Below are 10,646 nucleotides of genomic sequence, written 5' to 3'. Positions count from 1 at the left end.
TAATAGAAACTTTATATTATTTATTCGTAAAAACTATTTAATACACAAGTACCAGTGTTGGGCAAAAATTATTTCGAATAACAAATAAAATTTGTAACAAAGAAATAATAGAATAATTTAAGGAAATATATAGTTCGGTAGTAATACGGTAAAAATGTACAATTTAACTACACAAAGTCTGTTTTAGGGCTGTAAGGCTGAATATAAATTAATATACAGGGTGGATATTATGAAGTAATATTACAATAAAATCAATTTCTTAACGAACCTAAGTATTTTAAAAATGATGTATTATTTCTAAAATACATTATCACATTTTAGTAGTGGAAAATTAATGGAATATACAATTTTTACATAAAAATAGATCGAAATAATCTGTTACAATTATGAGTCTAATACATTTGTATTTAATATTTGTATATTTTTACTATGTGCATACGAAATAATTCATTTCATTGGATATTTACTTCTTTTTAAAAAGACATATTTTGCTTATTTTAAGAACTTGTTACATTTATTCAAACATTATAACATTAAAAATGAACTTTGTATACCTCTCGGCATGGAATTTTTTTTTAAATTTAATATTTCAAAGAAATTTATGCACAATAAAATCAACAATTACCAATTGAAATACTTATCTTTATTAAAAACAACCATGATTGTACCTGAAAAAACATTATAATCTTATATTTATCTGAATTAGTTATGTTTTTTTTTTTACATCTCTTTTGACAAAGTCAAAACTAGAGTCATCCAATGCAACATAATACTGCCTTGGTGTGATTATCTTTTTTTTGCCTAAGTGTGGAACTGAAAAATTTATGTCTTTATATTTATTCTCATCTAAGTGTCCATATGCTTGTAAAGGTTGTACAAAAACTTCTGGATCTTCTGGGTACGGAACTAGTTTCATACTATACTTTTCTTCAGTTAAATCACTTGTTGGAGAAACACTTTCATTCTATTGTATGCAATATAAATTTTTGTTTATTTTAATTTATTTGTTTGACTTTCTATTTATAGTATTCATATACCTTGACACAATTTATACTCACTTGTGTGCTTGTGTCACTATTATGTTTTGTATACTTAGAATCATTTGGTATTTGTAAATCACTTAGTGATATTTTGTTAGTTTTTAAAAGTCCTATAAATGCTGCATTTTTATTAAGTTTATACCTTTTTAAAATGTTTGCCTCAGTTTCAGTATGTTCCCGTTCATCAATTTTAATCACTGCCATAGATGTCTTATCACTAGCCTCTACATTTACATTATTACTATTGTAATTGGTTTTAACAAAACAGAAATTGTTATCTACATAGGGTTCCTTAGAATTTAAACTAGCTGCACTTTGTTTTGCGTTAAAATTTTTTTCAATCATTTCATTTGTATAATCAGTACCACTGAACTGTAAATTGAAATTACTTTTTCATACGTACCTTCTACAGCAATTGTTAAATTTATACATTACATTTACCTCTTTAATAGCAGATACAATCTCAATTTCATTTACTTCTGAAGGTTCGTCAGTGTACATTTGATTATCCATATCAGTTGCATTATCAAAATCATATAACTGTAAATGTATGATTTTCAAATTATTTGTCAAATTAATTAGTCATAAATACAAGAACATTTAAAAATCCAATGTAATTACTAACATTCTCATTTCGTGGAGGTTTGGATTTAGTCAATTTTCGGTTAGATGAATTGATTTGTCCTTGATATACAAACAATGAATTTACATCTGTGTAAGGTATTTGCGTAACTTTGTCGATATCACTATATATATTCATTATAATATAAATTAAACTTTTAAAAATCTGAAATAAAAAATCTGTATTCAAATTTGGATATGTACAAGTCATACATAACCTTAAAAAAAATTAATTTCAAATTAACTATACACCACTCGTTTATAAAAATTTGTCGTACTTCAATATTGTATTCATACATATTCTAATTTAACACCTCAGTTATAATATACATAAATAGTATATTTTATCTAGAACTCTATATCTTATAAATAAATACGAAATATAAATTTAATTTCTGTATAGAATACAAATGAGTTTGAAATTTAATTCAGAATATATGTAGGAGATATTTATCAATCAGTAATATTTTTCATTTAGTTATATACATATGTAAATTTTCTTACGGATAACGAGCGATCGCTTTTAATCTTGCTGACAAAAACAGAAAACAAATTTTCTTCTAGATATTTAAGTGTGTCTTGATCATGCAATCTTAATTGATTTGAATGTCGGTTAAAGTAAAATCAAATTACATTCTGGGTATCCACCCTGGAATAGTAATTTACATCATGAGAGGGGAAAGTCACGAACAATATTTCCAGATGTAACGCAATTAATATTTGCGATATGTAACCGAGAATACAATGCTAGCGTTCTTTTAAATTGTCCTGCAATTATCGTATGATTTGTTCTAGGCCGCGAATTAAACTTCCCTTTGTACTCACCCGACCAATATGGTCAGATTTTGCATAATTCGGCGACACTAATATTACGGATATAGATTTTTATTGTATAAATGTAACAATGTCATAATAAAAATTGGAAAGTGTCGATTCTGTGGAATTAAATAGTATAGGGGAAATAATGCGTTTTTATTATACGGTGTAACCAAATATATTTTACTGTCTCTGAGGACCTGTGCGAACTGCCGGGTAGTCACTGCCCGTGAAGCGTGAAGTGTGAAGTGAAATTCTTGCTTTACTATGGTGATCCGTTACGACAAATCCCTAGCGAGTGACCGCCCTCTAGATAACTAGGCGTAACCTTCTGATCCTTCAGCGAATTCGCATTGGAGCGATTTTACGTCAATCACACAGGTGAAAAATTTATTTTCATCGAATTTTTTCAAATTTACAGTACTTAAATGATTTTTGAAATATGAAATATTTCATTGTGATTGAATAATGATGGTCGGAAACAAATCCTGGAAATATTAAGTTCGTAATCTTTTTTGAAATAAAGATATTTAATTATAAGAGCATATTTTTCTCATTTTTTTCGTATGATGCAAATGAATTATGGAATGTTAATAAGTCTAATTATGTAACTTTACATTTGTAATTTATAATAGTTTTAGAACGACAACAACAGTTTCTAGAGAAAAAAGAACAGAAAAATAAGAAAGTTTAAATTACAAATAAATTTATTAGTTTTCTCAATCCATTATTTTGGCGGTATAATTTGAATTGTAATTAATTATGGACGACGTCATACGAGAATGAAATGCTCTGCGTATCGTTGTACGTACTGCACGAAATTTACAATAATAGTGCCATCTCTGAATTTAACGATGTAGTTAAGTAGTGATATCGATAAATGATATCGCTCATCTGTCGAAAATAACAATCTTTAATAATTGTACCATTCGATATATTTTCTGTTGTAAATAAAATTCGTTGTTATTTTCTACATTAAAAATATTTGTCTGATTTTTCAGCGCATTTTCGTAAGATATAGCGATCGAGAACATTTCGAATGAAACCCATGTTTTTGGAAACGTCATTGAGATGATTGTTTATCCACCATTTTGTTTTGCTGTCGTCCTCGCAGTTTTTCCTGGCACCGTGGCCTATTTTACAATGAACTAATTGACTCAAATTTGGAAAAGTCGTCGAATCCGACAACATTCTGTGCCTGAAGAAGAAATTGTTTACGACGGATTTGAGTCAGCTCCTTTATTTTAATAAATGTTCTCGTTATGAGGATTCGTGAAATCTCGCCTAGAGTTCCGACCCAACTTTCCTGACTTTTTATCAAATGGCGATTACTAAATAAAACTAACAGTTTTCGCGTCGTTCGCCACGTAAGTTTGCTAGTTTCGCCACGATCGTGACATTTGTATTTATTTTAGTGTAATCTATTCAACGTAAAATTTATTCGATAGCATTTGACAATATCATTTTATTTTAGTAACAATGAGTCCTCCAAACGTGTAATATTATTAATCTGTCATATTGTTGGACTCAACTGTGATAGTTATGATTAAATAACAAATAGATGAGTGTATAACAATTAATTTTCTTTTGATAGAATGTCGGGTCAGAGTGGAGGGCATCGCCTAAGATTGTCAAAACTTAATGATCAACTGACATGCAAATTATGTGGTGGATATTTTATCGATGCCACTACCATTATAGAGTGCTTGCATTCATGTACGTGTATATTTTTTATGTTCCCTTAAGCCTTTTGTTTATCGTGAATGATTAAATTTCATTGTTGCAAAAGAATCGAGCAACAATTCAAGCATTTTCGCGTAACTGGCTATTAACATTGTATTACAGTTTGCAGGAGCTGTATTGTCAAGTATCTGAAGAACAATAAGTATTGCCCGATATGCGAGGTACAAGTACACAAAAGTAAGCCACTACTCAATATTCGTCCAGATCACACTTTGCAGGACATTGTGTATAAACTGGTACCTGGATGTTATCAAAGTAAGTTCTGTAATTAACCAAAGAAACATGAAATGTAGATAATTGATTGAACTATTTTATATATGCAGACGAGATGCGATGTCGAAGGGAGTTTTATTTCAAACATCCTGAAACATGTACACAAACAACATCTCCAGAAGCAAGAGGGGAACCAATTGAATCACATATATATTCACCGGACGAATCTCTGAGTTTATCGTTGGAGTATTTTAGACCATCTAGAGACGTTAAGGAAATTGCTGTGAAGCCTTTTTTGAAACGGTATCTTCGTTGCCCTGCTGCAGTAACGATTTTTCATCTACAAAAGCTTATACGAGCTAAGTATGGACTAACTGATGCACACAGGGTAGATGTAATGTATAAGGAAGAACCTCTGTGCAGTAATTATACATTGATGGATGTGATGTATATTTATCATTGGAGGCGGGTAAATATTACAAATTCTGATATACAGAGTGATCCAAAATTAATGGTACAAATAAGGTCAGAGAGATTCCTATGACTTAAAATAAGACGAAAATCAAGAATTACGAAATTAGACCTAGTTTTGGAAGAAAAGCATTCAAAAATCCGTCTAGTACATGTGCATCTACCTGATGGCTGTCGTTATTGATTCCACCATAGACGACAATCATGATTGTTTTTGTATAGGACACAATGTTGGACACTATCTAGTGTAAATGTATACAATGAATGTAATTAGCGATACTAATAATTAAACATTTTAGTTTTTATCGAATTTAGTTTATTGCTTCTTCAGTTTATTCTAATTGAAATATTGTTCAAAATATCGATCATTTTCGCATATATAAAGTCGTATTCTGCAAGTTAAATTATGTTGAGCTTCTTGCATCATATTTTGCATTTTAATTTGTTCAAACATTAAGATAGAGGGTTTAGAGGGTTTAGTAGAAAGTAAGGATCCAAATAAATTTTCGAATGTATTTTTCTCCAAAGGAAAGCCTCTGATGTAAATTTATCGTTCTTGATTTTTGTCTCATTTCGAACGATAGAATCTTCTAGACCTTATATCACTAATTTTGGGTTATTCTGTAGAATTTATTCAAAAATTAAAAAATCTAAATTTTACGAGCATTTTGCCCTATTTGTTTCAGAAAGTGCCATTGCATTTAAGTTACAGAATATTTGAATCTTCTCCTAAACGAATAAAACTTTCAGAAGACAATGTCAATTACAAAACATCTCTATTTTATGCTGGAATTGATCCTATCGAATCAAAAGAAGAAGAACCTATAAAAAGGGAATGGAAAGAGGTTCAATTAAAAATTTCTGAAACCGGTATAATGAGTATTACAGATATATCAGATCAAGAATTTAAGAAAAACGCAAGAGTAAATGAACCCGTAACGAGCGTTGAAACAATAAATGCATTGATAATTAAGGAAAATGCTAGTGAAAATAATGCACCTGAGATTACTAAAAAAAATGATCATTTAAATAGACAAATCGTCGATGATTGTAATATTTCTCCTAAATTAAGCGAACTTGATGATAAAAAGAACTCTAATCAAACCGATGGTAAACAAATTTTAACAAAAGAGGCAGAAAATATTGTGATGTCTAAAAGTGAAGAAGAACCAAAAGATCAATTAGATAATAATAATGTTGCAGATAAAGTAGCTTTATATACTAATGTGCAATTTCGCGAAACAACACAAAGCACGGCTGGGGGCGAAACCATAGGCAATGTCACCGACGATAAAGATAAAAAGGAATCATCAAAAAATAATAATAGTATTATTGTTGCAGAAAAGAACGGAGAATCTGTTAAACAGTGCCCGAAAAACGAAATTAAGCTTGTAAATATGGGATCAAAAATTAATGCTCTAAGCGTGAAGTTACAATTTCAGCCGAAAATTGGACAGATAAATAGTAGTAGTACTTCGTCAAAAAAAACTATAAAAGATAAAAAAATTGCGCCACAATTGTCTAAGAAAACGGACACGAAAACGATTCAAGCCTCGAAATCTGTGGACCCAAAAAACTCTTTTGATACTTCGAAAACACAGGCCATATCAAATAGTTGCGGAAACAAATCATTAATTCCCTGCTCTACGAAAGTAATGTCGCAAAAATCGACGACCGAATCAGAAGAAATTGCAGAGCCTGTCGCTTCGATGCATCTAACCACCGCTATTAGTTGTAAGTCAAGAGAAACGAAATTCAGCGTGAAAAATGTGCAATCAATTGACCAGCATCGATCTTCGGTTCAAGAGCAAAATACATCGGAGAAGGAACCGTATTCATCGGATCAGACATCCGCGGAGTCGTCTCAAGTAATCGGTGAGCAAACAAATACAATTCTTCAAAAATCACCGTACACGCAGATCGATACGTTAACAAATAAAAATCTTCCATCTCTTGATTTCACTGTAAGCGTTGGTAACGGGATTAACTCCACTTCTACGTCGGCGATAAGTCAGACTACGCCTATATTTCCATATACGGTTCAAGATTTAGTGAATAGTACAATGTTAAAGAATTCTCTTAAAAATTTAGCAACATCGGCAACACAAAAATTATCCACCACCACTGCTCCAGAAAATACTGTAACCATATCCACGGTACCAGACAATCCTACAGCATTTATTATGCCTCCGATGAGCATCTCTTCTTCTTTAAAGAATAGTTACCTGAACTCAGGGATAAACACTTCGAGAGAATCGCCGTTAAGAACAAACTTGGAAGTAACTGCCGCATATTCTGTGCCTCCCTGTCCGGACGCTATTCCGATTTCTTTAATGAAGCCGACGATTCGTAAAAACGAATTGATCACGAAAGGTTCGAATTTAAACGATATTTGTGCAAAAATCGGAGCTTCCGGTTCGAAAATTAACGATATCTGTGCTAAAATTGGAGAAAATTCCAAAGAGAAGAACAAAATAGAAGTAAGAAGTAAATGCGACATTCCAGATTTGTTAAAAATTGGGAGGAAATGCACCTCGTTATCGATTGCGGTTGATTCTGCTAATAAACAACAGCACCATACAAATATTTCAAATGTGCCCGTTTATGCTCCTGGCAGCAATGCAATTACAACGGAAAGTAAAAGTGTTTATTCGAACGTTAAAGATAGCCTTAGAGCTACTTCGCTGGTATCTACTTCTCCAACGGCAACATCGCATTCGATACAAAAAGTTCCTTCTTCTATTTCTAAAAAACAGAGTCAAGCAGTAGGTTACAAGACTCTTCGCGATCCTCCGAGGTGCTGGAATCCTACGCTTTCTAAAAACAATTACGTGGCAGTTAAAAATCAGAACAAAGAGACGCAAAGCCAATTACATCAAACTGCGTTGTCCGAGAGAAAATCGATACAGTCGAAACCTGCAAAGATATTCAAGATGAGAAATATGCCGAGATATTTAGGTAATCCCGCGTCCGGAGTGAAACCGCTCTATGGAATTGGCAACGAGAGTAAAGAAAAAGAACAGTCGACAATGGCACCGACGACGATCTCGAACACTTCTACCAGTTCGAAAAATGGGAATTTAAGTATGATGAAGATAGATCCTAAAACTCTATCTCCGATTGTATCGACAATTAATTCGCCCATTGTTTCGCCACCTCCGTATTCTCCCAGTGCTAGAAATTATACAAATTCCTCATTCTCGAGAGATATTTGCAGAAATACTGGTTCGCCGATATCTCCAAAAAATTCTCCGGTAAATATGCTTTCAACAAGTCCTTTTATACCATCCCCGACACCCAACATGAATCCCAGATTAATTTATCCTCATTTTCCACCCCCGTACCCGGACGCCCCCAGATTTCCAAACCCCTTGATTCGTTCACCGATCGGAATACCATCTCCTAGTGCCTTTCACAGTAGTTTACCTCCTTCGATTAATAAGTTGTACCAGCGATCCAGTTATATTCCACAAACTACTGGCTTTAATCCAGTTTCTCAACCTCCGACAGTTCAGAGAATACCACCAAGCACTTACTCTACGCCTAAGTCACCAAAAACTACCTCCTTAACAGCAATCTCGCCTACATCTTACGGGATAACCAAATCCGAGACACAAATAGTCGGAACAACGTCTCTTGAAGCTAGTAACTTGCTTCTTCTGGAGAATGCGTCGCAAGAAGGTCTCAGCGTATTCAATTTGTCCAAAACTGGGAACTTTTGTAACTCGGAAACTGTTAAAACGCCCACAGAAATAACACGAAATTCTAAATCGATCGCATTTCCTTCGATGTCGAACGTTGGACAAGTTAAGAATGCAATAATGGCCGCTTCGAAAACCAAGACGGAAACGTCTCAACCAGGAACTGGGTACGATCAGAGCAAGGAACAGTTGGATAAAGCGTCCACGAGATGCGAAGAAGTAAATTCCTATAGTTCGAAGGGGCAGAATTTAGAAAAGAAGCAATCCGACGAAAGTTGCGACAGTGTAAATAAAAGAAAAGAGAAATCTCAGACAAATGGAAGTTTCGCCAATAAAAATAATGAAGAAACACCGGCGGAAAAGCTTACGGAACAGCATAAGGAACAGAATCAAATAAAAATGATGCATCAAGTACCGGAGAAAATTAATAAACAACAAGAGGAATCCAAACATAAAGAGTGCGAGAAACCCGACGAGTATGGTAAAAGATCTGAAGCTCAAATTAGTAAAACGGAAGCGTAATTTTAGTGTTAAAAAAATCATTTGACGTGTACATTTTTGTAAAATTCGAAAGCTTTTGTTATTATAGTCTATTATTATATTCTATCATTGACAACATTTTACCGAGTCCAAAAGGCAACTGCATATTGTTTGCTTAATTGTTACGATTTTTTAATCACAAAACATTAAACACATTTCGACGACGGTGTGATTAATACATTGCTTTACGATTGAAAATCGTAGTGATTAAAAATGCAACGTGTATACGCTTGATTTAAACAGAAGAGACGGAAGAAACGAGTAATTACGATCGAAGTTGTCTGTGACATAAGGACTCTGTAAAGATTATTTAAGGAAAATTCGTTATTCCGAATCGATACGATACAATATGAACATTAATAGTATACAATCATTTTATAACAATAATTTCGCAAAAACTGCTAGTTTACAGTATTTATAATGAATCATTTCGAACAAATTTTTATTGTCCATTCGTTGATTCATCTTAGTTAACCGGATATGAAACCAAAGCCTCGAGAATTAAATAATCTTCCAAATAGTTTTAGTCACAAGATTTTGTCTTTGCTTACTGTCAATTGTCTTTTTGTTTTTATGACTTTTTTTTTTTACACGGAAAGCAATTTATAGTTCTGCAGCAAAATATCCGAGGCCTTATCACAATAATCTTATATATGAAATAACGTTGAACGAATCGATCAAAAGAGATCGTTGTTAAAAAATTTACAAAACGAAAAAAAGTATTACGGTGATTTCTCTCTTTCCAGCTTAATTAGTTAACATTATCGATGTATTATAACGCACCGAATTATTGAAACAGCACGCATGAATAAAAAAAAGAAAATTCACTATTGATTTTGCTACGCGCCGGAAAGAAAGAAATAGTTAATATATAGAGAAGTTTTAATATTCGACGATCTTTTTTTTTAGATACATTTACTTGTAAATAATGTATAATGATTGAAAGAAAATCTATATCATGTAGTAGATATTAACAAAAAATGATCGATTATTAATATAATTTAACATGCATATTTTTAGGGATTAAGAACGTAATGATAGTATTTTTTTGTCTAATACGAGAAAGCAATTTTTAGAAAGGTCTGATCGTAGAGAAAGAAACGGTGTATTTTTAATAAGTTATTAGTTGTGTGCGCGCGCGAGGCTCTTTTTGTATACAAGGTGTACCTGAGTGAGTGACCGACAAGTGGAATGTGTGCATGTATAATTTCTGTGCGGAGAAAATTTCAATATCATTTTAACCGAAGCTGTTCAAATAAAGTTTTCGGTATTTGTTTTATTTATCAAAACGTTGATCGTCGATTGTTTTCGAATTTATGCAAGTGTGTGCGTATGCTCGAGTGCGCGCGCACATATGCTCCCACATGCGCGCGTGCGCGCGTTATCAATACAGTAATAATACTACGTGAAAGTAGGGAATGTTTTAATTATGAAAATATAGTTGATTATACTTTATACAGTCTGTTATTTGTATAAGATTTTACCATTACATATATATGCA

The 10,646-nt window shown here is 32.5% G+C and overlaps 2 protein-coding genes across 7 annotated transcripts; one reads left to right on the top strand and one right to left on the bottom strand.

The window, feature by feature from the left end:
• Nucleotides 1–10: 10 nt before the first annotated feature.
• On the bottom strand, nt 11–2,689 carry LOC143347839 (uncharacterized). 6 transcript variants are annotated; one of them, XM_076777413.1, is made up of 6 exons: nt 2,487–2,688; nt 2,166–2,310; nt 1,666–1,827; nt 1,482–1,580; nt 1,059–1,412; nt 11–964 (listed from the first exon to the last, which is right to left on the bottom strand). In XM_076777413.1, the coding sequence occupies exons 3-6, from the start codon at nt 1,798–1,800 to the stop codon at nt 707–709; spliced, it is 846 nt and encodes a 281-aa protein (XP_076633528.1). In that variant the 5' UTR covers nt 1,801–1,827; nt 2,166–2,310; nt 2,487–2,688; the 3' UTR covers nt 11–706. The 6 variants fall into 6 exon arrangements, with proteins under 6 accessions (XP_076633528.1, XP_076633530.1, XP_076633527.1 ...); XM_076777415.1 differs by lacking the exon at nt 2,166–2,310 and having other exon boundaries at nt 2,487–2,689; XM_076777412.1 differs by lacking the exon at nt 2,487–2,688 and having other exon boundaries at nt 2,166–2,479.
• Nucleotides 2,690–3,358: 669 nt separating this feature from the next.
• On the top strand, nt 3,359–10,619 carry LOC143347816 (uncharacterized). Its single transcript, XM_076777372.1, has 5 exons — nt 3,359–3,844; nt 4,072–4,193; nt 4,323–4,475; nt 4,544–4,902; nt 5,591–10,619. The coding sequence occupies exons 2-5, from the start codon at nt 4,073–4,075 to the stop codon at nt 9,125–9,127; spliced, it is 4,170 nt and encodes a 1,389-aa protein (XP_076633487.1). The 5' UTR covers nt 3,359–3,844; nt 4,072; the 3' UTR covers nt 9,128–10,619.
• The last annotated feature ends 27 nt before the right edge of the window (nt 10,620–10,646 follow it).

This window comes from Colletes latitarsis, chromosome 11, assembly GCF_051014445.1.
Source record: "Colletes latitarsis isolate SP2378_abdomen chromosome 11, iyColLati1, whole genome shotgun sequence".
NCBI lineage: Eukaryota > Metazoa > Arthropoda > Insecta > Hymenoptera > Colletidae > Colletes > Colletes latitarsis.
The sequence above is the reverse complement of the archived record's forward strand: the minus strand, read 5'-3'. Positions and strand labels throughout refer to the sequence as shown.

Excerpts from the sequence above, each read along its gene's own strand:
- LOC143347816 (XM_076777372.1), top strand. The coding sequence starts at position 4,073 with ATGTCGGGTCAGAGTGGAGGGCATCGCCTAAGATTGTCAAAACTTAAT. Across the intron at positions 4,194-4,322 it reads TATAGAGTGCTTGCATTCAT|TTTGCAGGAGCTGTATTGTC; the intron begins GTACGTGTATAT and ends ATTGTATTACAG. Across the intron at positions 4,476-4,543 it reads GGTACCTGGATGTTATCAAA|ACGAGATGCGATGTCGAAGG; the intron begins GTAAGTTCTGTA and ends TTATATATGCAG.
- LOC143347839 (XM_076777411.1), bottom strand. The coding sequence starts at position 1,960 with ATGTATGAATACAATATTGAA. Across the intron at positions 1,828-1,939 it reads TGTATGAATACAATATTGAA|ATTTTTAAAAGTTTAATTTA; the intron begins GTACGACAAATT and ends TTTTTATTTCAG. Across the intron at positions 1,581-1,665 it reads AACCTCCACGAAATGAGAAT|TTATATGATTTTGATAATGC; the intron begins GTTAGTAATTAC and ends ATACATTTACAG.